At 44.1% G+C, this 27,787-nt stretch overlaps 1 protein-coding gene across 2 annotated transcripts in view; it reads left to right on the top strand.

Moving 5' to 3' along the window:
• Positions 1-27,787, top strand: part of SLC49A4 (solute carrier family 49 member 4) — a 530,561-nt gene that overhangs the window by 362,615 nt on the left and 140,159 nt on the right. For both annotated transcript variants that reach the window (XM_086957070.1, XM_086957071.1), the window contains exon 7: positions 17,438-17,565. In XM_086957070.1, coding sequence (XP_086813196.1) covers positions 17,438-17,565 — 128 coding nt within the window. The remainder of the gene's footprint in view (positions 1-17,437; positions 17,566-27,787) is intronic.

Raw genomic sequence — 27,787 nt, 5'->3', positions numbered from 1 at the left:
GTCCATCTAAATTTCTTTCTTGGCCTTTAAAGGACTACCTGCAAATGGGTAGAAACAGGCATCATGATAAAGATTTTTAGAGAGTCCTATGCGTGCGTTTAAAGCTATATAAGTATCCCGAAAAGGGCAGGGACGTGCAGCTCGCTCACCTAGTCAGTAGTTACTCGTTCCGCTGTCTGTGGGGGTCCGCGTCGTATGCAGGAACAACCCGTGTTCCTCACGGTTAAAAACAGTAAGCTCCGTCGTGATTGAACAATGCCAGAGTGCTATGCACCAATCTCGGGAAGACAGTTTAAATCCGGATATGCTAAATAGTCTTGAGAGGCTGCGGCGCTCATTGGTTCTTATTATCCAATCGGAGTACAATGCATGTCGAACATTCTGGTTTACTTTCTGGTCCGAAACAGTGTTACCGCCAGCGGCCCGGGGCCCGTACTATTGCATGCAATGCAAATTGATTCAAAGTGCACCCTATAGTTGTTGCATGAATTGGAATTGAAAAAGATGAGCCCAAGACATCATGAGGTCATACATTGCCCGAGTACGGCTCGCTACTGTGAGGCGTTCATTTTAAAGTATTGGAGCCCGAAATCGGGATCGGTGCTCGCTGGGCGGCGTGTAGCGGGCTGCTACCGTAGCAAAATTCGAGACTAAGTCCCGAGGCTGATAGCTGATAGCTGTCAGGAGAATATCGGGGTCCTATCTTGTATCGCCGTTCATGTCTATTGGAATATAGGCATATTATATTAGCCTCAGTAATGTATGTATAATAATGGAAACACATCAAAGGTCTGCTAAATTATGAAAAACCTATAAAAATTGTTGGCTGTCATGTCTTGTATCACGACTCATGTCTGCTGGGATGCAGGCATATTATATTGACCTAAGTAATGTATGTTTAATTATGGCAACACATCAAATGTTTGCTGAGTTAAGGAGACATATGAAAAACGTTGCTGTCAATAAAAGAGGGGGATGGAACGTCCTAGAATCGAATTCTAATATATGGACTTCTACAAGACCTGGGATTGGGAGAAACTGAATCAACATGGGGGCCTATAGGGTAGTTACAGATGCGTAAGAGCAACAAAAGGTAGGAGATCCCTAATGGATATATCCTACCTGGCAAGTTAGGAGAGAAAGATCTCTCCCCTACAAGATCACAGAGATTTCTATAAACATTTGGTCCAATCTTCCCTACTGTTCAGCCCTTTGTAAATGGTATTTAAGTGGCAGAAATACCACTGTTCCCTAATCTTTCTAGTTTTGTCAATGTCTCCCCCTCTTCTGTTGATTCTAATTTTTTCTAAGATAAACCACCCTAAATCGTCACATGTATGGTTGGAGGTTTGGAAGTGTTCAGTTAGTGGTGCGCTAGGTTTTTTGGTCCGTATTGCTTATTTATGTTCCAGCACGCGGGTATGCAACTCCCTGCTCGTTTCTCCAACATACCCCAAGTTACAGGGGCATAGGAGCAGGTATACCACATTTTGGCTTCGACAGTTGTTAAACGTAGTGGGGGTTAGTTTTTTGCCATTGTACTCTAGATTTTTTCCGGTAATACAATGGGGACATATGGAACATGTCCCACATTTGTAATTGCCGGATGCAACTCCCCCAGTTAGGGTTAGTTGAGTGTCCTTAATGGGCTTGTAAGTGTGGACAAGACTATTCCTAATTGTTTTCTTTTTACGGAAAGAGAAAAGGGGTTTATTTAGTTGTTTGTCCATGTTGAAGTTGAGAATTTTCCAGTTCTATTTATGATATTTTTGATTTGATTACTGACATGCGAGTATTGTGTGACAAAGACTATTCTGTCAAAGGTCACGTCCTGTCTCTTATTTGGTTTATTCTGATCTAACAGACTGTCTCTATCATAAAAACGTGCACGTTTGAGTGCATGTTTTATGAGTTTGTTCGGATATCCCCTTGCTTTTAATTTATTTTTGGGGTTTTCGGCGTGTTTATAGAAGTCCTCTAGATTAGAGCAATTGCGCCTCAATCTGAGAAATTCGCCGAAAGGCACATTGTCTTTCTGGGCTCTAGGATGGTTGCTGGAGTAATGGAGTAATGAATTTTTGTCGGTGGGTTTGGTGTAGAGTTCCACCTTAAGAATACCATCCTCCTCTTTTATATTAATGTCCAGAAATGCAACTCTCTCGTTGCTGTAATTACCCGTGAATTTTAAATTGGAGTCGCCCAGATTAAGCCATGTTAGAAAGGTGACTAAATCACTGCTGGCTCCGCTCCAGATGAAAATGATATCATCTATGTAGCGGTGCCAGCAGGATATGTTTTCGTAAAAGGGAGCTATCTCATTGAATATATGTAGTTCCTCAAAGTTACCTACATAGAGGCATGCCAGGCTGGGGGCACATGTGGCCCCCATGCTGGTCCCCTTCACTTGGAGATAGAGCTCATCTTTAAATAAGAAAAAAATCTTCTTAAGTATAAAGTAAAGGCAGGACATGATAAAAATTACTGTTGCCACCTCTTAGGTCCTCAGTTTCTAAAATGGACTGTATCACCTCCAAGGTGTCGTTTTGCGGGATGTTCGTATATAGGGCTTCGATGTCCAGGGCGACCAAGAATTGGGTCGCCCTGTGGAACACTCTGCCCTCGAAGGTGGTAATCGTGTGGGAAGTGTCTTTTTAAGTAAGACCTTTGTTTCTTCACTAGAGGTTGCAAGACGTGGTCTACATAGCGGCTGCGAGGTTCAAGAATAGAACCAATCCCACTAATGATGGGTCTCATCGGGGGATCTGCTACGTTTTTATGTATTTTTGGCAGACCATAAATTGCTGGGATGGTGGGATGTGTGTTGAGAAGAAATTTATATTCTTGTTCATTGATAAAGCCTTCTTCCTTCCCCCTAACTAAAAGATTTGCCACCTCTGTTTTCAGTTGGCTAAGTTCCATATATTTAGCTCTCTTATAGTGTTCTTGTACATTAAGTAGCTCACGTATTTTGTTTTCATATGCCGGGGTGTTGAATAACACCACTCCACCGCCTTTGTCTGCGGGCTTAATTGGGAGCTCGTCACTATTTTGGAGGTTAGTTAGGGCTGTTCTTTATTCCTTAGAGAGATTATTGTTGAATTTCTTATACTCAGGGTTAGTGAATAAAGTTGTAATCTCTACCTCTACCACGCGTTCAAAGAACTCAACATTTTTGTCCACTTGATGTAAACTGGGGAGGAAGGTTGATTTTGGTTTGAGGCCCGTGACACTAGGGGCCGGATCATAAACTCTATTTTCAAAGAATCTGTTCAGTTGTACCTTTCTAAAAAAGTTTTTTAAATCGCTTTCTAAGTTAAATAAGGAATGGATATTGGTTGGGGCGAAACTAAACCCTTTTTGAAGTACCTCTTGCAGTTTAGAGCGGGTTACCTCTTGTTCTAGTTCCAGTTCCAAGTCCGCTATCTCCGTCTCTACCCTTACCACATCCTCCTTCTGCTTCTTAACTCCAGTAATTAACGAGAGAGCTTGGCCCCCTAGGACAGTCTTGAAAGCCTCCCACAGCGATATCGAGGAAGAAACCGAACCCTCATTCTCCCGGAAATAATGATCAAAAGCCTTTACAAGCTCACTGCGAGTCTTAGGATTTCGAAGATACCAAGGGTTAATAGGGGCTATCCTTCCCCCAGAGCCCGGCGCCAATTCAAACCGAAGCCACTGCGGGGAGTGATCAGAGATACCCCAAGCCATATGCCTAACCTCCGCAACATAGGACGCTTGTGCAGCCGGCACCAAAACATAATCAATCCTGGAGAGACTACCATGGGTGCCCGAATGAAACATATACTGCCGCTGAGTAGAGTGAAGCAGTCTCCAGCAGTCCACCAGGCTTATTGTGTCAATGAAGTCAGGCAGCCAGCCATGAGCCCCCCTGACATCCCTAGGTGGATGTCTATCCAGCGTGCCGGAAACCACTGCATTAAAATCACCACCCAGAATTTAAAAAACCCCAGGGAGATCGAGTAGAACCCGTCCCATGTCAGCGAAGATTTTAGACTGCAGGCCAGGAGGAACATAAATAGACACCAGGGAAAGCATGCAGCCCTCCCACCGTCCCGACACCGCCACATAGCGCCCCCTTTCATCAAGGACCTTAGAGTCCACCTCAAGCGGGAAAGAGTTCTTAATAAGGATTCCAACCCCCCAGGACCCGGAAGAGAACCCAGCATGTGCCACAAGACGATATCCCTTCCTGTTCATGGCATGACATGTATTTCCTACCAAGTGGGTCTCCTGAAGTAGAACAACATCAGGGGAATGTCGTTTTAAAAGTTGCAATACCACCCCGTGTTTAATCTTGTCCCCCAACCCGTTAACATTCCAGCTCATCAACCTCAACCCCCTACCCCCATCATAAAAGAGAAAGATGACCCAACCCCCACCTGAGTCCAGCACGTCAATGAGAATGTCTTGCAATATAGCGCCTTGCGAAAACAGTAACCTGAAGATCAGCACCCCCCACTACCCCCCCAAACAACCCGTTGCAATATCCCCCACCCTGCACCCCTGCTTACGACTATAGAGCCACCCCAACTCGCAGTGTGCCTGTCGACCCCACATCTAAACTAAGCTACAAGAAGTAAAGCTGAGGAGGAGAGAGACCCTCCGATAGCCTCGCAACCCCCCATTCCATCTGCAATTAACCGTACATCAAAACTCGAACCACCACAATAGTAAACCCCCTAGTGTCCCCAAAAACCAGACAGTCGGTGCTCATTCCTGCTCCATAGTTCCTCCCTCCGCTCCGCCAGATTGTCTCTCTGGGTTTTGTTGGGCCGGCAGAGTGTCCAACCAGTCGGCCACCACCTCAGGCCTATCAAAGAAGTGGACCCGTTCATCATACTCGATCCTCAACGTGGCCGGGTAAAGCCTGGTGTATTTGAGACCCATATTACGAAGTCTCCAGTTCACCCCCAGAAAACGTACCCTCTGTTTTTGGACCGTCTGTGTGAAATCTGGGTAGAAACTGATTGATGAGTTGTCGAAATTCAAGGGCCCACCCGCTCGAGAGGCCGGGAGGATAGCATCCCTGTCCCGAAAGTTGAATATCCGCGCTATCATAAGCCTCGGCTGGGCACCCACTTTCGGTCTGCCGCCTGGGACCCTGTGCGCTCGCTCCTCAGTAAAGAACTTGCTCAGTCCCTTGGGCGCTAGCTGGTTGACGATAAGGTCCTCAACAAAGATGTTAGCCGCTTGATATTCCGCCTTTTCCGGAACTCCAATTATACAGACATTATTCCGCCGGTCCCTCCCTTCAAAATCCTCCAGGCGACGGACAACAATGTCATTCGAGGCCTTCAGGTTAGGGACCTCGGTCTGCCGGTCGACGACATCATCCGTTAAACTCAGTGTCTTTACATCCAACGATTTGACCTTTTCATTAGTCTTTGTAAGGTCCGTGCGAATCAAATTCACATCGATCGCCACTGTATCTAATTTATGGGCAAGGGTCTCCATTTGCTTCCCGAGGGAAGACCTGATACCATCGATGGCGGCCATCACGTCTTGTAAAGTTGGTTCAGTTACCGGAGCCGATGAGTCCTTCGCCTCCTCCAGTGACCTACCCGGTCCACTGGGCGACCCCTTAACCTGGGCATATCGATCCATGACATTGGTTTGAGTATATCCACCCCGTCTGGTGGTTTTCGACTTCTGCTTGTCCCCCTCCGGTTTGCTCGCCATTTCAAGAAAATCCCCAGTTGCTGTCCAAATCAAGAGCTGGGGGGAAACAAGTGTCCAGTCCAGCAAGCAGTGGACAAGACCTAGCTGATAGGGAAGTCGACCAACGTGACTTATCCACTCAGAGTCCAGAAAGCGAAAGTACAAAATGGCCCTCGGGCAAAGCACGGGAATTAGCCAGAAAAAGACGGCTCACACTATAGGCCAAAGTCTGACACCTTGTGTGTTGTTCAGTATGGTCAAGCACCAACAGGGCTACGAGCTTTAGCTTCAATGAGGCGTCCCCAGCCCGGGATCCGAACCAAGTGCCAAAAACGAAAGTGAAAGTGAAGCCGGACCGGCCGCCTCCACGATCTTGGGCCGATGTTGTTCAATTACACCCCGGGCACCATGCCAACCCAAGCGCCGGGCATCCAAGAGACGAAGGCCGCAAACTTTCCAGCACCACAGCTCCGGCCTCCGGGGTCCGATTGGGATACAAATTTCAACTTTCGCTTCTCCTGTGGTTTATCTGCACGAAGATGTTGACAGCAAACAGGATAAATGACAGGATATATTCGGGAGGTTACGAGGGTCTCGGGAGCTCTGTGCTCATGCGGCCATCTTGGTTGCGCGTGAAGCTCCTCGAGAACCTCAGTTGCCTCTCCTAGTTATCAGTTTACAGACAAGATTATATAATTGCCTAGGTTGTTATTTCTCATATATATTTGTCCTTGACCTAGGAATTGAATGATTTTTTTAATTCAGGGGGTCCTTGTTATTCACATTGTGTATGACCTGATAGAAGCCATTAAGAACTGGATCCGGCTCCCTTTTGTACCCAGGATAAAGAAGTGGACTCCAAGAATCATTAAGCTGACTTCCTGTTAAAGCTAAAGGGACACAAAAAAGCTGCAAGAGGTCCTCTCCTGCAACTACTCAGGGGACCAGTGGCATCTGATACTGGACTGGACCCTACTGGTTGGCCTCTAAGGGACTTTAGAAGTGCACTCTTGCGAATTGGGACTTAAAGAACTAAAGTCAGAAGGTAGAATCTTTGACCACTACTGAGACCATTAACTATCATTGGCACTATGTGCTTCTTGGTGTTACTTTTACTTAAAACCTTAAACATTATTATCTTTTGTTTCCCTTATTGAATTTTTATCATTTCGGTGACATTTTGTTTGTTAAATGTTACTCTCTTTTTCTAATAAGGTTTTGGAATTTTTATTCTTTTGCATTTTGACTTTATTACTGTTTTCCTACTGAATAAATACTTTAATCATTGCCCTAGGGTTAAGCCTGTCTTTTCTGTGCCATATCTACCAGGGGGTTGAGCTCAGGTTAATTTAGTGATATTAAAGGTTGTGAGTATTCCTTCATGTGGGAAGTTTCCCACCCAAATTAATAAGCCAATTTCTTAACCTGTTCATATTTATTTTGTTTTGGAAATAATTAAGCTGGTATGTAGCACGGTAAGTTTAAGAGATTCAACAAGCAATTGCAGTATGTTTCTGCAGAGACGTTTTGTGGGAAAAATAATATGATGGTAAATTAGATGATAGGTAGAGTCTATTGAATCATTTTGAACTACTAAATATAGTACAGACTGCAAATAAGGCTGTAATGAGAGTTCTCTCTCATTACATTTGAAAATATGTATATTTTGCATTTATTTCTTCAGATATTTTTTATAGTGCTTGTTGTCTTCATAAGATAACTTTGGAGCGATTCATTTAACCCCTTGCATGCGCCGCAAATTTTCGCGCTGTGCGGGCAATTTACATAGTGGGCGGGATTCGGACGGCCTCCTGCCATCGTGAGCACACGCCCACCGTGACTCATGACAGCCGGGGGCCGTCATGAACATGCAAGGGGTTAAAGTGCTCCAAGATTGTAGGCTTGAAATACACTTTACTTTGTAAACAGAATTTCTCCCTATACCATTGAAACTATGTGCCTTTTGGTCTGCCATTCATTTTTCGAATCTATTTTGGTGATAGATCTTAGTAAGTAAAAATGATGGTATAATTATTATTCATTTGCAGTTTCCTTTATTATTTTGTGGGGTTGCTGATTGCAAGGATTTTACAAAAGTTGCAATAACAAGTTAGTGTTTCTTGAGAGCTATATTTAAAGCATAAGGTTTGAACTATATTATTGGAGATAGGCTTAGTGCCAGTTAAACGTGGGTTGGCTTGTACTGACAGAGTTATAAAAAGCAGCTTGACTTGACATTCTTTTACGGCTGCTCTTTTGTCTTATATATATTTTAAAAAACGTTATTTTTTTTAAATTCATACTTTTACTCTTGTGATCAGACTTTTGCCCGTATTGTTTCTTGATAAAAGTGAGATGTAGGTGGAGTAGTTGTTTCATTATACCATTATAAAGCAGTAGTTCTGTGTTTCCACAGCCCAATCCATTTTATATCAAGAGAACATTTTATTCAAATAATTAATATTAAAACTTTAAGCGTTGTGCTCTCACCCAGCTGTGGGTTCATGTCTTTTAGGTGTGTTACAATAACGTGCTGTAATCTTTTCTTCACTTCTGGGTGTCCTTTTTATGCATTCCTTGTTTAATGCTTGATGTCATAATGCCCAGCTACTCTCCTTGTTCTGTATTTGTGTATATATTCGGCGCACCATCCCGACAGACTGCACGCGTGTCTTGAGAAGATCTACACGTGGATGTGCAGCTCAGCCCTAAAGCTAAATGGCTCCAAGACGGAGTTGATGCTGCTGGGGAACTCTTCTCCATCTCTGTCCCCCAGCAGCTGGCCAGACTGTCTGGGACCGGTACCCCCCCCCAAGCAGGAGATCAAGAACCTGGGGTGTGGCTGGAGCAGGACCTATCGTTTAAAACTCATGCCAAAAAGACCGCTGGCGTGTGCTTCGGCCTGCTCCGCTCAGCCCAGAAGATTCTGCCTCTGCTCCCAGTGGCTACTCGAAGGCTTCTCATCCAGGGACTTATCATCTCGCGGCTGGATTTCAGCAATGCGCTATTCCTGGGCGCGCCCGAATCCACCCTGAATAAACTGCAGCAAGTGCAGAACACGGCTGCCAGGCTTCTGACGGGTCTCCCCAGGCGTCAATCTGCTCGCCCGGCGTTGAGGGCATTGCATTGGCTCCCTGTGAGGGACAGGGTGAAATTCAAGTCCCTTTGTATTGCCCATAAAGTTCTGCACGGGGTAGGCCCTCCTATTCTTGAGGAGATGGTCCAGCCTTACAAGGCCGCGCGCTCCCTTCGCTCTGACCACCAACATCTCCTCCAGGTTGGCAGGGTGAAAAAGGCCAGAACGGGTGGCAGAAGGTTCTCAATAAATGTGGCCTCCTTGTGGAACTCATTGCCCCTACAACTGCGATCGGAAGCTAGTCTGCTTCAGTTCCGTAAACTTTTTAAAACTTTTTTGTTCTCCGTTTAATCCCTTCATTCTTTCAGTAGTGTTATGTTCTGGAAGCGCTAGGATGCCTATTGGTAACCAGGCGCTATACAAAACTCAGAATAATAATAATAATAATATATGCCTACCTCTTCAGCATTCCGTACACAAACATCCTCCTTCTTTCAAAGGTCTAAGATATCTTGCCTGGGCTGTCAATTTGTTTTTTTATTCTCCTCCGTTCTCAAGGTGTACATCTATTGTGGCCTCACTGACCTGTCTTTGTTTTGCCCGCAATGGCTAACATAGTCATGTCCCCTGTACCAATTTCAGTTCCTCTCATTTGCTCCAGACGTACTTTGATCAATGTCTCACTTTCTACTTTTTTCCTTATTTGGGGCAGATTCCGCCACTGTTTTATAGGGTATGATACCGATGTTTTCCAACCCATTACGATTTTTCTCTGCAAAATCCTCTAGTTTGTTTGTGGCCCTATACTTTTTGGGATCTGGGAATAAGCCTCGGGGTTCAGTTATCTTTCTGTTTGGATCTGGGAATAAGCCTCGGGGTTCAGTTATCTTTCTGTTTGGATCTAAGAATAAGCCTCGGGGTTCAGTTATCTTTCTGTTTGGATCTGGGAATAAGCCTCTGGGCTCAGTTATCTTTCCGTTATTGCCACTGTCGATTTCCACCATTGTGTTAGAGTAGTCCTGTATAACATCACATTTCCACGCCACGTGAGAGAAATCTGCCCCCATTTCTTACATCTCGGGAAAGCAGAATTCGCTCCAGGGTATATTTTATGTAATTGCTGCTCATGACTGCATTTTCTTCCCATTCTAGTTAACATGTGTCAATTACAAAGTAAAATTCTTACTTTGTATTTAAATATAAATTAGTCTTTAATATCAGCCTATTATAATCCAATTAAAATTATGGTTATGTGTTGTGGTGGTTATTCTAATTAGTAAATATTGAATAGGGAGGTAGTCAGTGAGAACAGAGACAAGTCTGCATCTTAATTTCAGGGGAGCTGGCTTGGGAATTTTGTGCTCTAGGTTACCTAGGTGCCTATCAGATCACACTTTCTAATACATTCATTCATAGGCTGAATGGAACGAAACATTCAAAGTCTATTCATGAATGTATTAGAGTTTGACTTTACAGACTCATTTTTGCATGTACTAAGCAATTGTTTCCCCCAACAGAACCACTTGTAGTCTTTCTTGTTCATATCCTGAATACAGCATGTCTCGAAGAGACGGAGCAAACGCCGTCTCGGCGAGACCCACAAAGCACCAACACGTGATTTCCTTTCTGCAGTACCCTAAAGCAAAATAACTACTGTTGCTCTAAAATAACAAAAACATGATGTATTCTGAAACATGAACTGCAAACAGAGCCTGCCACACCCTCACATTATTTCTAATAATGGGGCAAACAGGGCTGGTCTGTAGTGGTATACGAATTCTACAGCTGTCTGTGAAATATGTATTAACGAATTGAAATATATATTAACAAATTGCATCCAATATGTGAAAGAGCTTTTGTTATATAGTTAAAGCATATCTTTTCTGGAAATGCACTAAAACATATACTGTTTAGGTCTCGTGGCGTTTAACAGCGCGTAAGCACTGTGTCCGCCAGAGATCTATTGTCGCTGGGTCTGCTTCCCAGGAGACAGGACCTGGCCGCGCCCATGGCGATTGGAGCGGGCCACGCGCTCGCGAACGCGCTCGCTGTGGCCGTCTCCTGGGAAGCTCCAACACACACGCATGCGCACACACAGAAATACACACACGAGCGCCCATGCACGCACGCATACATACAGAGACACACCCCCCCACACATACACGCGCGCGCGCACCCAAACATGCACACACACACACACACACACACAGACACACGAGCGCACACACGCCGCCGCCCCCCCACCCCCGCCAGGCAGCCTAGCGCTGGATACTGTAAGATGTCGGGCTCGGGCCTGTCACTCAAGGCAACGTGGTAATGACACTAGCGGCCACGGGAAGCCCTTACCTCTAGGTCGGACTGGGTGCCTCGGGGTATTAACGGGATCTGCCTCCTCTCCTCGCGAGTTGGTGGCGGTGCGTGTTTCGATAAAGGTGCGCCTCGGTGTGAGCTCTGGGCGCCGCGCCTAACTGTACCAGGGCCTTCCCATCAGAGAGGAGGCCCCGCCTCACTGGGCCGACGCCAACAAGCCAAGGGCCTATTACAGTGGCAGGCCGGGAGTACTCTTCCAAACCGAGCTCCGCCCAAATCCTACTCTCGGGCATAACACCGCTCTAGACCTCACAGCTCTCGCGCTCGGGCGGCCTCCAGATCCGAGCCCCGACCCCACGCCTCCTCGCGGAGCCCTTACTGGTTAGCAGGTGATATTTCAAGAAACAAAAGCCGTGCATTTTTTTTTTATTTATTAACTTTTCTTTGACAACGAGGGCACCAGCGCTTAGATTTTGAACATGTTAAGCTAAAGCGCGGGTGTCGCAATAGCTTTAAAAGTATAGAAATAAAAAAATGGTTACTTTCACAGCAATCGCGACACCCGCACTTTAGCTTAAGATGTTCAAAGTCTAAGCACGGGTGCCGTCACTATTAAAGATGGTGCTTGTGCAGGGAATAAGGCTTTTCCTCTATCTCTCTTGGTTGTCACAGGGACAAGTCAGCCCTGGCCATCACAACACAATGCTCCTGGCACATGGCGCTCTTATGAGGTTGTGCTGTACACCTCAGTGAATGATTTACCATTGTGTTATTATGGAGGCGCCTGCTTACAGTGCTCCAACAACAGAACTGGCTTGTATGTGTGTCGGGTGAGATATGCGTGTTTATTTTAGTGCCTAAGAGGGATTACGTAAATACAGTCTTATTCTCTGTATGTATGTTTCTACTCTTAACCTGTTTGTGTGCATTATCATGTATATTCTATTTGTTTACGTGTATGTTTCTTCTTCCTAATTTTTTTTGTCTCTTCTGTGTATGTTCCTTTCTGTTAGTGTTACCTATTCTGTGTATATTTGTGCACATATGTATTAATGTGCATACCTTTTGTGACTGTTTTCTCTTTATTTGTATACTTCTGTTTCTGTGTCAATGCGTTTTTTGTCTGCAAACGCTGTGAGCATTTTGTGTGCATTTAATATTCTGGCGTTTTCCACTGTATGGCGGTATTCTGTTTATGGATTTTTGTTTGTTTACAGTTCGTGTGTATATTGGAGAGCAGTGTGCTTCAGTTTTAAGTATTGCTTCTCCCTCTCTTTGCTTGCACTTCAAGTGGTCAGCTGGGAGAGTGCTTGGGGGAGAAGGGAAACAGTTCATACACGGATATTTCTGTCGCAGAACCACAGACCCCTGCACAGCCGAGGCTGGCCCTCAGTGCCCTGGTGTCACGGCACTATACAATAAAGCCCCCGCACAGCAGTGCCCTGTGCATGGAGCTCGTGGGCACCACGACGGTTACTTACCGGCGTTGCCTGCTTACCAACAACGATGCATTGCCCAGCAGCACTTCTACCTCGCTTTGAGGCTGCAGACCCCAACTGAGATCCGAGGAAAACTCTGTTGCCTCTTGAACCTAACCAATCCGCCTGCAGCTTCTCGCAGGCTTTTTTTTTTCATCATGAAAACGAATCAGTTAAACATTAGTGACACTCCCAAAAGGCCAATGTGAGGAAAGATGAATATAGCTGTGTTAGTGGTTAAAATGTACGGATGTACCTATCCTTCCTAAAGTCCAATGTCAGAAACAAATCCAAGCCATCCAATGTGACTGGCTCAAAAACGTGCACCATCTCCCTCCTCATGCCCCACAGTAAAAAAGATTGTATTGTGTATTTAAATCAAACGTGTTCATTACACCCCCACTTGGGTGTTCCGTACTCAGTATCCTAGAGGTGCACCAACTCCACCTTGCAAGTAATACTTAGAATCGGAAACAACCAGTCGTAGCTGGCATGATGGGGGGGTGGAGGTATGTTGGGTGGGGGGGGGGTCGTGTGCGTTTGCGGTTTGGAAACAGGACGGTAAAGACAATTTAAACAAGAATTTGCAATGCAATAGGTCTCGCATTTTTGAAACTTTGACCTATTGATATTGTCAATTACAATGCCTTCTATTATTGCAGGTTTTTTAAAACACATAAATAAAAGGGATTGTCATTTCCAATGCCAATAGCTTCAAGTCCAAGAAATGCAGGATATATTGCATTGTAAATGCTTTTTTTATTGGCCATTGACTCTGTGATTTGCCCACTCTGTCAATTTTTAAATTTATAATTGCAGTACATCTTGCCATTTAGACCGCCTTCTGTTCCTGTTTTTATTTTGCTATAAGGCTTTGTATTCCATTTTGGTTTTTTCAGACTTTGTGTGTACCAGTAAAGTAACCGATTAACAGTGCTCTGGCTGTCTTCCTCAATCAAGCCTCCACGTTTGCTGCCTGAATGAAGTGATCTCTTTCAAAACAGTTCAGTATGTTGTGATCTTTTATATATTTAAACACTGAGAGGATTACGAAAGTGCAATTTATAACTACTGCGCTATTCTTGGTAACTCTTCTGTACCGAGGTGGGCTATCAGGTTTCTTGTCCGCCAATATAAATTGCATTATTAGTTGCTATTTCTTTAACATGAAGGCCTATCTTTGTTGCAGTCTATATATTGTTAACCGCCTGCATGTTCTGGCATTTTACCCCCGAGCTTACCCCGCAAGTTGTGAGCTAAATAAAATCCAGTAATTGGCTGGTGGTCCAGGCACCCTATTTTCTGAGTGCAAAAAATGTGACGCAATAGGGTCAGGTGTATAATTCAATCACCTTTTAATGTTTGAAAGCCTGCAACATTCCATGAGTCGAAATATAAGGAATCTGTCTTGTGTTAGGGTTCTTTTTAGATTATTTCCATTGTTGGTGTGTTAGGGACAAAGTTTCACGATCAATTGTTGAACTGGGTTCCTCAAGGGGTTAAGTACTTGTTTTGATATTGCACTAAATTCTTCAGCTGGATGTTGACGTCTGTCTATAGTACAGGCATTGCACTAATTTAGCACTGTTTTCTGTACTATAGTTTTTTCAGTTATATGGTCCTTCCAAGCCCATACTTGCTGCTCCATAGTGCTTTTAGTAGCAAGTTTTACTGAGTACTGGTACAGCTAACTCATACCTATTGATACTATTACCAAATAAAATGTAACCACTCTCTTTACCATCCTTATAAGGGTGGAAGGCTGAGAACCTTGCAACGGTTCGAACTTGTGACCTTCAGGTCACTGCATACAGAGGCGATCTGTAGTATTCAAACTGGCCTAACCTCAGCAAGAATGACAACATTGCACATGTTGGAGCCCGTCTTCCCAGGCCATAGCACATCGCAGGAACTTCACATGTTATGATGAGCATGCAGGGAGTACGTTTTATTTTCAAATAGTCAACATGAGTGGGTAGTGAAGTGACTACGGAAGCAGTTGGGCAGAGTCTGACAGCGTTTCAAGCAAGAAGCGAGGTACGGTCAGCTGGCAGCACGGAGCAGAGTGACCTGGCAGCAAGGTGGCTAGGTTTGGGAACCCAGCACAGGTCGGTGGTTTGTTATAATGCTCCCGGGTAGTCCCCCCGCACCCCTCGTAGTCGTGCTCGCCGTACTCCCTGCCCTATCGCTGCCTCCAGCCCCGTATCCCCCCCTCAAGTGTTTGGAGAGGGAGCGGGTGAAAAGCTGCCTCTGCTGCGGGGGTAGTAGAGTCCCGTATGAGCCTTGCAGAATTGCTGGATTGGGGGCCATTTGAGGCTAGTGATAGCGAGAAGGCAGGCATTAGGTTGCTCTTGACGGTGGTGAATAAGTGGCCGGAATCAGCAAGTGCGGTTTGCGCCACATCGAGGGACCAGCGCGCCCATATGCGTGTATTTGCTACTATGCATAGGCTCTCTCACAGTTAACTTCCTGAAAATAAAGGACACCTATAATTTGGAGCCATGTTTAGGTGAGATACAACTGGCCCTAGCCAGGAAACCCTATGTACAGTTTAGGCATGGTTCTCTCCCTCTGCGTGCATTTTTTATTTTTATTTTGTTGCTGTGCATGTTTAGCCGTACTGACATCTTTTTGTCTAACACGGCCTACTTTGCAGGGCTGGCATAACGGTGCATAGATGCTTATAGCAGCTACAGGCCCGCCCGCTTGTCGCACTCTATCCAGTCTCAGCTCTGTCTTTGTGTTTGTACTTGGATTACTTTCCTGTGTCTGTCCGGGAATTTTTCCGTCTTGTTATAGCTCACATGACCTATAGCAAAGCATATCCAGTGCATAGAAGGGTGCATTTTGAATGGATTTTTTGTGGGGTGATTACATGTGGAGGGTGTCGATGGGACCCAGGATCTGCACCGGGCTGTCTATAAGATAAAGGATTCACCCTCCCAGAATAAAAAATATCTAAAATAGACCCTTTCAAACCCCTCAGAACACTTTTTTTTGGCCTACAATTTATTGACTTTTGTTGCAATTAGTGTTGCAATATTAAGCAATGCCAAAAGCTCAAACTTAATTACTGCGAGACCTATTGCATTGCAAATGCTTGTTTTCCTTTTTCAACGGCAAAGCAGCAGGAGTAAAAAAAATCTGGGCTCAAAACCAAAATGTTGTACTGGCTCAAGGCATTTTAGTTCTGGTGGATGTGTCGGTGGGCTCCACTCTAACTGATTACAGAAGAGTTTTAATGACTTCAAGCTTCGGTGCATTTTCTTTACTACGACACAAAACTTGTCTTTAAAACTGAACTTCAAAAATTACTATCTAGCTAAAAGGTACATTGTTGTAAAGAGAATTAGGCTAGGAGAAGGATTTTTCATTTTGGAAGGCAAACATGCCTTCTCGCCCTGCTGCCATTATACTTTTCTAGTGCCGCGGGCAGCACGCTGCATCTGTTTCCCAGCTTTTATTTCCTCTCCAGAATGCATATGACACAGGAGATGAGACAGTGCTGCTCGAACAGATACATTGTTTGCTAAAGCGGGTTCTTTATAAACTACCTGCCCTTTTGTAAAATAATAGGCCTACTAGGATTATCTCGTTTAAAACATAACAATTTTCTCTCTGGCTTCGAAACAGGTGATTTGCTTACAAAACACCAGAAAATAGTTTGGACTAAACCCGAGTTTGTGCTATGAGATTTTTCCTGCAAATCACGCACACAGTTCAAATGTATGCAGTTCATACATTTCAGAGTAAATTTGAAAAAGTACCTCTGCGGATGCATTTACTGACACACCAGCCTTTTTCAGACACTACGGGCGAACTGATTCTCCATATGATTCATTTATATAAAACAAAAGATTAGATGTGATAGGGTTGAATGTTTTTCACATATAAAATAGTTTCTAGTGCACTTAAATGGAGTCGGATGGGGAAATCGAAAGTCAGTGGGGTGGATGGGGGACTGTGTCTCAAGCAAGTGGTAGAATGTTCTGGAGTCAAAGAAGGCAATAGCTGAAGGAGGTGGACATAAAGCTGCTTTTTGTATGTAGAGAGTATATTTTGAATATGTTATGTTCACCATGAATGGCACAAGTTCCATTACATCACACACAAAACCCTTCACTCTCCGGCCCCTAACTACCTGAACAACAAACTGGTATGGGCAGGTCAATCTAGAACTCTGAAAAGCTCCAACTCACTCCTCCTTATTCCTCCGAAACTGAAAAAGAAATCCACACAAAATACAGATTAATTTCTGGCAACGCTCCCAGGATGTGGAACACTCTCCCTGGAGCCCTCAGATGCAACCCCTCCATCTCCTGTTTCAAAAGGGACCTGAAACTCCATCTCCTTTCCTGACCAACGTCAACTAACCTAGTCTTCAAATTTTGAGTTTACTCCTCTCTCTTGACATTCAAGGATAGTTGGTGACCGGACTGTGTTAACCACCTAATTTTTCATGCTGTATTTTTTGATCCTTGGTTTGCTTCCTTACAGCCTGCCTACTATGTAATGCAATTTCCGTCTGTTCTTTTTACAGGATGAATGTAAAGCGCTCTGATAACTACGGGTTAAGCTAGCTCTGTATAAAACTTTCAAAATAAATAAAACACCTGAAACCTAATTCCGATTAATGGTGCTAGCACTATTGCATGCCACGCCTAAAAATAAAGGCAATGTTTGATTAAAGTCTACAATATTTTGACATCCATAGGTGGTGTCAGTTTCTTTTCTGTTATCTGAAGATATTTCAGTTAAATTTGCTACTAGCACCCTGAGGCAAGCGCCAACTAAGGTTCCCTTGGCTCATGGATAGTGCCTAGCAATTGCAAATTGCATGTTTTCTCTAAATGTTTATGGCACTATGTTTCTGATCTTTTCTGCTTTCTTTCAGATTTGCGGATTATATCCGGGGCATGCTGAAGCTCATCCTAGTGTTACTGTTTTCTGGTGCAACTCTGTCTGCCACTTGGTTCACTCTGACCTCCTTAAGTAATGTCACCCACCTTCCTCTAACATCAGGTAGGCAGAAATATACATTTCATGTTCAGATGTTACATATGCAATTGAAGTATGTAATTTCTCTTCCGAACAAGTGCTGTGGGATGTACTTTGAAGCATAGTTGTGTATTTTGTTTACATACAAGTAAAAAAATCTGCATGTTTTTAAAGAAAATAATATTACTGACCATGTTACCGATTCACAAGGACTAATCTGACGAGTTAGTTACTAGTGCCCCCCTCTTCTTTGGTGGGTGTTTTAAGACACTTATGTTTTGGACCACTGGTGTTTGGAACTTAATGTGCACAGCTAAGAAAGTGATATCCTCATCCTTTGACCAAAGTTCATGGGGGCCGGTTTTCTGTGTAACATTTTTGAATAACACTTTCAGGGTAACAGTGGAATTGCTTTCACTTCTGCAATATGCAATAGACTCCCCAGACCAATGAAGTCAACACAAATGTCTCTGTTCCCGCACTACCCAAATGAGGACCTAGTTGTGTCTCTGTGCTCTCCCCCAGTGGTTTTTGTGTACTCGGAAGTAATAGATGGACATGGGGCACTCTCTTCTCCTGTGAAGATTCCGTGCTGTGGATTATGACCCACAGACTTTCTGTAGCGAGAAAGCAGAAAAGAGGATTAGGGAATACAGACTACTTTGGTGAAGAGTATGAGAGGTTGAGGAAAAAAGCAGACCAGACAAAGATAAGGGGAAACTGAGAGGGAAGTTAAAAAAGAGGAACAGAACAGGAATAGATATAAGAAGGAAGAGAAAGACGACAAAATATTTGACAAAGAAAAGAGTTAAGTTTCCTAGTTTAATATTATTTGTTCCCCAACCAGACTGCAAAGACAACCTGAAACAGGGAGCTGCTTCTTTCCTTGCTGCAGAATCCAGGTATTGATTTTGGAAGACAAAAATACACAGTGGGTGGAGAGCCATGGTGTGACTATGTGGTGGATTGTAATTAGTCCTGATTGTCTTCTTCCCATCACACATAGCTTCCATGGGACCTCAGATCAGGTGAACACGCAACTTCTTGAACTGGGCTCTCTGAGGATGATAACATTCCCTACACCTTATTCTACATTTTGAGTTTATTGTTTGTCGGTCTCTAACAATGGTGCCCTCATTTTTACACACATTTGGCTACTCTTTGGTCCCCCAAAGATGGGCATGGGAAGCACACTCCCAGTGCTGGCATTCCAAGGTAAACTGAATTACTGGTTTTGCCATAACATTTATAGAGGTTTTAAATATTCTCTCTTCTCTGTTGCAGTTTCCTGCAAGAGGTGAAGGTGTACAGTACAATGCTCATCTCTGCTTTCTGAATGCAAGAGACTCCGGAAGTAGCATGCCTAAGAATTTCTGGGTTCCCAAGGTTACGTAGTGGTCGGTAGGGAATGCATAATGACTGCAGCTGTGACTAGTGATTGACTCCTTAATGAATTCTGTACAGCAGTAGAGTATCATGTTCTAAACAGTCGAGAGGTGTCCCCTGGCATTTGGCCCTCCAACAGTTACATTTTGCTCATCTGAAATTCTGTTTCGGAGGTAAATACCTTCCTACTTCCTCTCTTCTTTGGAGTCCCAAGGGGAGCTAATTTCCTCAGACCACTAGGGATTTGCTTTTCAAAAATAACAAAAAAAACAGCGTTTTTGCCTTACCTCTCCCCCTTGTGGCAAAACTAGTTTTGATATGACCCCTTTTGGCTGTTCCCAGATGGTTGTTTACTACCCCAAAGCTACCTCATGGTATACTTACTACATTATGCTAGATTAATATATTAGCGTTTCACTTTACTTGGTTGGACTGGTGATTGATATAGAACATCATCTACTAAAATGTGATTCAAATGCTTGAATTGATGGTTCTTTACTGCAGCGGGTAGCTATGTTCACCATTCCATCATATTTAGCCTGAACCATTTGAAGAGAAGACTATATACCAAGAAGCCTGGCCACACCCATGAGTAGCAGTACAACTTTCACGATAAGTCCATGTTCTACCTACATGGTAAAACACGCGTTCAGAGGCATACATTGTTTGATCTCATCCAGGAGGTCAAGCATGAGTCCATATGCACCTTAAACAAGGAGTCTGCATCTGAAAACATGTCTCAACATTGAGAGAACAAAACAGTTATTAAAAATGCAAGCAAAATATTTAATTATACGATTCTAAATTATGTGGACCCCACTGAGTTTGAATACAGCCAATTTACCTTCTTCAGTGTCATGTTGATTACTGCAGTAACTTACTGATATGTTAGACAGCGTAAATATAATGCTTCTGGAGTTCATGGATAGAATCATACTAAATGGAAGCTGTCACAACAAGCATGCAATGGCTTTGTAGGAGTAGTTTGGAATCTAGAAGCAAAGCAGATGTTATTTTGTCACATAATCTTCTTCAGGTTCTGATCCAGGGGAATCAGACTCTGAGAAAAATGTTTCATCTTCATATATTTTTAAAAGTTAGACGAGGTAAGACTTATTAAACCCAGCGATTGATCTTGGACTATCTGTTCACAAATTATTCAGTTACATGAACATGAGTCAAATGCCCAAAAAAGGCACAGCAGAGTGAAAATAAGTATTGACATAATTAAATTGTCGCAATTTGCCAATGCTTGTTTGCTGCCATCATTGGTTTTTTGCAGTACTTTAGAATTGCATTGCATACATTGGCAATGCCAGTAGTGTGGACAGCCATTTTGAATTAGTATTTTGTATGCTTCCAAGATTTTCCATCACATTGCATATAGAACAAATGTGGTGGCCATCTTGTTAGTGTACACAATTACATTTCAACTTGACTTCCTGCACTGTTGACTGTTTGCCAGTGCATGTAGAATTGATTATTGTGCATTGGTATGTTAGCAGCGTCCTGCCATCTTGGAATGTTATTTTCTATATTTTCAAGGTGGCAGGTACTGTGCCAATCATGTGGGTAGCAGAGCATGGGAGGAAAGGGACGAGCGAGACACGGAGTAGCCACAGTTCTCAGTGTCATTAGTTGGAGAGGTGGCAGAAGAAGAAGAGGGAAGAGATATGTAGACAATATGTGTGGGGGAAATACTAAAGATGACTGTGGAGTTGGGCAGTGGAAAAGAGGAGGAAGAGAAGCAGGATATGCTGTCTTATTCAGCAGTAAAGCTGAAGCGCTAAAGTTACATGTAAAAAGAAAACGGATTCCCTAAAGTCATCATTGGAAGGATACATTCAACCAATTAAAAACTGTGGTAAACCCGAATGCTCCTAGTGCAGAACAAACACAAAAGTAGGGAGGAGAGCTATTGATTAGGAGCAGGGAATTAAGCAATTATAATCACGAGTAAGGGCAGATCCCAAGGTACCTGTAAGTATCACATTACGTCTGCCACAGACTTTCTCTAGCGAGAAAGCAGAAAAGAGGATTAGGGAATACAGACTACTTTGGTGAAGAGTATGAGAGGTTGAGGAAAAAAGCAGACCAGACAAAGATAAGGGGAAACTGAGAGGGAAGTGAAAAAAGAGGAACAGAACAGGAATAGATATAAGAAGGAAGAGAAAGACGACAAAATATTTGACAAAGAAAAGAGTTAAGTTTCCTAGTTTAATATTATTTGTTGGTATCAAAAACAAGTTATATTGCTTTGGCCTGCTCAGAGTTTCTCTGTGATTCTTGGCTAATGATGTCTTTGAGATTCTAAATTAAAAATGTTTCAGTAGTTTGTGTTCTATGTTGTAGGTTCTCAGTTGGCAGGTCAAATGCAAATTAACACGACAAATTAAATGCAGTGGTGGCTGCCTCTGAACTGGGGTGGTGAGCCGGGGAAGGCAGGTGAAATAAATAAACTTACCTTTGCAGCCGCCGCACGCCTCTCCTGCCGCTGCACACCTCTCCTCTGCCTGCTGGCAGCACAGGAAACACCCGGTGGTCTGGATTCTCCCAGCTAATCACAACGCTGCCTGAGAAGCGTCGTGATTGGTCAGAGCGGCCTGTTTGGCCTTTCAGGCAGTGCCTGGGGAGGCTGGGCATGTTCTCCACGGTGCTGTGCAGGACAGCCCAAAGGAGAACATGCCAAGTACTCATGACAGTTTGGCCAGTCCTAGAGGGCCGGTCAAGCCGTCATGCGAACGTAAGGAGTGAGTACAAACCACTCCTGCTCCCTCTGCGGCGAACCAACTCGCCCCGCCCAACCTAGCTGGAGCAAAGAAAAGTAAAATGATAATAACTTCTTGTTGTTATCATTTTCTTTTTTCTTTTGCACTGCTCAAGGAGCGACGCTCCTCTGCCTTAAGGGGAGGAGCCGCCCCTGGTTAAATTGCTATATGTTGTGCCTTGGACAGGCAGAGTTATGGATTGGTCTGTATCTTATCGAAGAAGTTTGGCTTTTAAGCAGGTCATGGGCTCCACGTGTGTAAGTTGTGAAATATAAGCACACCCCTTAAAAATAACTCCACCTCCTAATCTGAGAGGCAAGGTCTTATTTACCGCACCAAAATGGGGACAAGATTAAATGGTCATACAAAGGCTTTTGTTGTATCATTCACATTTATCTTCTACCCACTATAGAGGAATGCTTGGGGCAGTGGGTCCACCTGCTTTATCTATTGGCTAACTAAACCGTGAGTGATTTTTAAAGAACAAATATGAAATAGCTGCTCAGGTACGCTGCATGTGGAACTTTGGGTGCACATCTTTTAATGTGTTTTTTTTTTACCTTAACAAAAAACATTTAAAGATTGTTGTCAATGCATTAGCATGCATGTCCATGCACAGTGCATTTCTGCAGTTTTTAAAAATAAATTTACAATAATTATTACAAAAACAGACTCTAGCCAAGAAAATAGGTTGTCAACCAATGCCAGAACAATTGACTCTTCAAGTGCTTTTTTAGAACTGCATTCAGTGGGTGGGTGGTACTACTCTAAAACAAATGAAACTGGTATCAGTAAAGAATAAAAATGAATTACTTTGATGCCAAAAACTGTCGATATCCTATACAGAAAAATTGAAAACACTTTTTTTCCCTCAGGAGTTGAAGTTAAAGGGCTAAACATTTTGGTTTGGTGATGCATTAGATGGCTTTAAAGATTCAGATTTTTTTAAACACATTTTTTATTGGTTTTCCGAAAAAATCTATACAAGCAACCCCATGGGCACCTTAGAGATTTAGCTGGAAGGGGGCCACAGAGTACAATTATATACATCAGTATTCTTGCAGTTGTCCCGGAGCTGGCAGCAAGCCAAAAGTTCTCCAAGGGGCCTTCAGGAGTGCTTCATCAGTTCCCCACCATCTTCCCATAGTCAGACCAGCGTACAGTTCGATTTGTCTCCAGGTACGTTACAATCCAATAATATAAATTCAAATAAGAAACTCCCAATACCCATCCCACCCTCCAGAACCTTAAACACCCGAACAAGCCCCCCATAACCACCCACCCCTCCAAGCATGCCGCGATCCATTAAAATACTCAGGGAATCGACCAGATCCCCTACACCACCCACTAAAATCTCTGCCTCGGAGGCCTCTATCCAGGGCAGCTCAGGAACATCAGGGGATGGTCCCTGTCTGGTATGGCTTTAAAGAGTCTGATACCATTTTCCATAAAAAATTATTTAGAAAATGTTCCCAGAAACCACAGCCTCCATTGGACATTGGAAAATACCTATCCGGTTGATGCTCGCAATGTTAAGATGTGGGCAATCTTTCCATAATTTAATAATTGTGTAACCCCACTATTCTCACTTGAAGTAGTGGTCTGGGACGCAGATGTGAGGGCAATGACCTGTGAGCCTTTTCAGTGCTCCAATCACTCAATCAATCAATCAACATTTATAAAGCATGGTTAATCACCGAAGAGGGAAGCCGGACGCTTGCAGGCCCTGGAGGCTTATTCAAACAGCAACATCTTTAGGGCCATTCGGAATTCCAGAAGTGATGTGATGGTCCGGAGTTGCGTGGAGAGGCTGTTCCAGTTCTTTCAGCGATGTGGGAGAAGGAGCGTCCTCCATTTCTACTTCTGTAGATGCAGGGATTATAGGCAAGTGAATGGGAGGTGGAGCGTAGTCTTCTCAATGGTTGGTGGAAGTTCAGGCGGTTGTTACTGTAGGCTGGACCTTGGTTGTGTGGAGCCTTGTGCATTCGAGACAGCAGCTTGAATTGCCATCTCTTCTGTAGGGGGAGCCAGGTGAGTGTCCTGTGGTGGGGTGTGGCTTGAGTTTGTCGGGGACGGCAGAGAATGAGTCTGGCTGCGGCGTTCTGTATGGTCTGAAGACTTTGTAGAAGGTGTGTGGCGATTCCTACTTAGAGGGCATTGCCATGGTCCAGTCGGCTGGTGATGAGGGCTTGTGTCACTGTGCGTCTCGTGTTTAGGGGTACTTGAAGATCTTACGTAGCATACGCAGAGTGGGGAAGCAGTCGGAGGAGACCGCGTTGATCTGTGATTTCATGGTGATCTTGTTGTAAATGATAATTTCAAGCTTTGAAAAAGTTTGATTGACCCTTTGGCCCGAGAACTTTCATGTTCTACTTTTTCATGAATAGGTCAGCTGTCGAGCGCTTCTCTTTCTCTTGTAGACGCAAAAAAACAAAGTTATTTTGCGTTGATCTTTCAACACATGTGTTCTGTTTAGCAATGCCTTAACTTGTGTCTGCAGTTCTGACATTTCATTTTCAATTTGTCCATTCTTTTTTCTGTTTCCTGTGCTTCATCTGCTACTTTCCCAAAATCTGTCCGGAGTAGGTTAACGTTTGATTGAGATTGTGTAATTTTTTGTTTTGTAGGATCTCTCTGGAGCTTGCAGTATTTATGGCAAGGAAAGCTCCCAAGAGTCCAGTTGCATCCCTTTGTGTCAGCGCCTTTGCTGATGTGTATTTATCCATCTTATTTTAATGCTTTCATTAGTTCTCGGTGTCCTTAGCCATTGTGCTTTTCGGCTTTCTCTCTGGGGCAGCTGTCTCTTTCTGGCACGACTAGCTTTACAACAGTCACCTCTGGGTTTTCCCTTCTGTTGCCATCAGCTCCTGCTCCTCGTTTTCATATTGCACTTTAGAGATCATCATATTTGCCTTGGCCTTGTGATCACCCAGATCTCCTGCAGCCTAATGTTTATGCTTGCAAAATATCTTGTTGGCTTTGGCCCAGTGGATGTGCACACCCTCCATTTGAGGGTATTAATACCTTTGTTTTCCCTCCTAGCCTGCATACACACACACACACACACACACACTGCGGGTCATCTTAGCTGTGAATCTTGTGGAGCCCAGTTCCTGCGGCAAGGGATGGTTCTCATTTACGCCCCCTTTCAATTGTAGGTGGGGTAGAGGAAACAATCTTTCTTGTTTCCTCCAATTAGTCACCAGACTACTGTACCCCCGCCTGCTTTTCCAATTCTCTTATCATAGAGGCTAGAAGAGGCATGATGATGCAGCAGTCACTAGCTTTGCATCTCAGGCTCATTCCATCTGCCCACCTTCCACCATCCAACCATCATCTATAGCCAGGCCAGCCAACACCTGGAGAGCATTGAAGGTGCCATCCAGGTGTTAGCTCTGTTTTTAATCCCTAGTACAGAAAGGAAGAGCGAGTCCACTGCTTCCAAAATAGTGAGCTAGCAATGCAGGCCCCTTCCTCATGTGCATTACAATGACTGCTGTGTTTCCTCTAACAGTCTGTGGTGCCCTTTTATCACCTGTGTACCTTTCCTCAGCATTGTTGCTCTAAGCACCAGATCTGCACAGGCAGGCCGCTGCCTCCTGCACCCTGTTCCAACACTTCTGCCTCCGTTTTCCTCCAGGCGCACCTCTCATGTCTACTCTGATAAGTCCCGCCACTGAAGGCAGTCCTCAAAGCATAGCAGCAGAGGCAGTGCCTATTGCCTCCTACCTGGTGCCCCGGCTTCAGTAGGATCACCAAGATGCAGGCCTGCTCGGACAGAGACCAGGCAACACACCACTGGGCATCCTCTCAGTCCTCCACATTGAGGCATAGCTCATCAGTTCAGCACTCTGAGGCTCTTCTGCAGTCGTTGTGAACAATAAATATATTACGTTGAGGGACACATCAGGACTACAGCTATAATAGAAAGGAGTCAAATTTTTTAAAATGAGAATGTTATGACGGCCACTTTGCCAAGCCTCATACCCATATTTTAGATTTAAGTATACACTATGTGAGCAGTACCGTTACTTATGTTTAATCTTCGTGGCATGTGTAGCTGTAGATACACATGCTGTGCATACTCCTGCCTTCTAGTGTTGGGATCAGACATGTTCAACTTGTATTTCTTCAAAGAAGTCTTTCGAGTCACTCGTCCTATTAGTGGATATGTGCATGGGCATCAATTCCTTGAATGGTTTTTTTCTGCCTTTGTGGTAGGACATGCTTAAACAAGCTCTGGGTCGACGCCTCATGGTGTTGTCTTTGGGCTCGTTCTGATCCTCTTCACTTCTCGGTATTGTGTTGTTGTCATGTTTCCTCTTTCGTCTTGAATTAACTTTTTTTCATCTGATTTGACTTACAAGACTCCTCTGACTTCCCAATCGGGGCATCACCCTTCTGAGGCCATTTCCAGGCAGTTTGGTCCTTGAGAATGTCCTGTAAATTATGGAAAGAACAACATTTTTATACTACCCAAGGTGTCACACCAAGTTTCCATGGAAATACCTTCACAAGGTTTGTAATCTGTGTCTGTTTCCGAACAACAACAACACCTCCTACGAAGTTTGCCTCGCCTTTTGCAGCAAGAAAACAGTTTGTTATCGTCAAGATCGACGCCTTGCATCTGCATCCATGGCACACAGACAAATTGGTGACACTCAAGATCTCTTCAGCGAACAAGGCTGCTGACATTGCTGCTCGCAAAGTCAATGCTAGTATCTTTAATCACAGACATAAAGATTTGAGCGTAAGTGCCAAAGTTATTGTGAATTATGCGGCATGGGGATATTAGGGAAAATATATATGAATTTAGAAAAGGCAACAATTTTGGCCATAGCTAATCTCCCTGTCCATGTTGGTATTCTTTCCTCAAGCCAGGACATGGCCACACCATAGTTGGCATGCCGCAGTTCATCCACGTCATGGCTGATCCAGAGGCCAAGATAGGTCGCTGGCTCCAAGGCTCACCACGAGGGGAACTCTGATGCAATTGGCTGTGGGCTGGCAGTGAGTGGAAACAGATGGATTGAGCCCAATTTATTGGGATGCAGGAGTGGCTGCCAGATCTAATTCTCCCCATTAGATTGGATCGAGATTCGCCTTACAGTCAAGCACACAGAGTGCAACATCATCTGCGTACATGGAAATTAAAAACCTGCGTGCCATAAAGTTAAGCCCCCATTGAGAGTGATGCTGCCACAGTTTGGCCACAAGCAGCTCCATCGCAACAGTGAAAAGAACTGAAAGGAGGGGGCATCCCTGCCAGCACCACATGTGATCGGAAAAGAATCTGATATCTTCCCATTTTAGTGTAATCTGGCCATTGTGGAGGTGTATAGTAGTTTGATAAGGTACACAAACCAATGACTGAGTTCATCGAGAGAGGGAAGAAAGAATAGAAAAGCCCACTTCAATTAATCAAACACCTTTGTAGTGTCTAGTAGAGCTGCAACTGCAAAGTTGGGCTCCACTCTTCAATAGTAGCTAACAGCATGCAAAGACTATGTGCAGTGGATCGCCCAGGCACAAACCCAGATTTGTCTGGGCATACTATGGTGGGCACAAAAGTCAGGAGACGGTTAGCTATGAGCTTGAAGAATATTTTGTTGTCTCTTTTTATCATCGATAAAGGCATATAGGAATCACACCGGTTCGCCGGCTTGTTGAGTTTGAGTAGCATGAGCAATGGGGGCAATTCATCTGACTACAGAGAGGCCTCAAACATGGCTAGGAGGTGTGGGATTAGAAGGGCAGCATATTTCTTGTAAAAGGAAGTTGTGAGTCTATCAAGGCCAGGCGACTTATCACGGTGGAGGCTCTGTATGACCTGTAGTACTTCTTCTGTGAATGGAGAATCTAAAAATGGGTGATGGAGGTGGTCAAGCCAGAGCAACAGTATAGAATCCAGGTAAGTTGTGAGCTCCTCCCGACTTGGTACCATCATAGCCTGATAGAGTTGAGTGTACAAAGAGGTCATTGTGTGTAATGACATGGTGTGGGCTGTTTGTCATCCCAGTTGGTCATCAAGTAGTTCCAATACATAGTCTGAGGCTTCCTGCCTATGTAGCTTCTTAGTGAGCATTCTGCCG

The sequence above is a fragment of the Lissotriton vulgaris genome, chromosome 2_1, assembly GCF_964263255.1.
Source record: "Lissotriton vulgaris chromosome 2_1, aLisVul1.2, whole genome shotgun sequence".
Lineage (NCBI taxonomy): Eukaryota > Metazoa > Chordata > Amphibia > Caudata > Salamandridae > Lissotriton > Lissotriton vulgaris.
The sequence above is the reverse complement of the archived record's forward strand: the minus strand, read 5'-3'. Positions and strand labels throughout refer to the sequence as shown.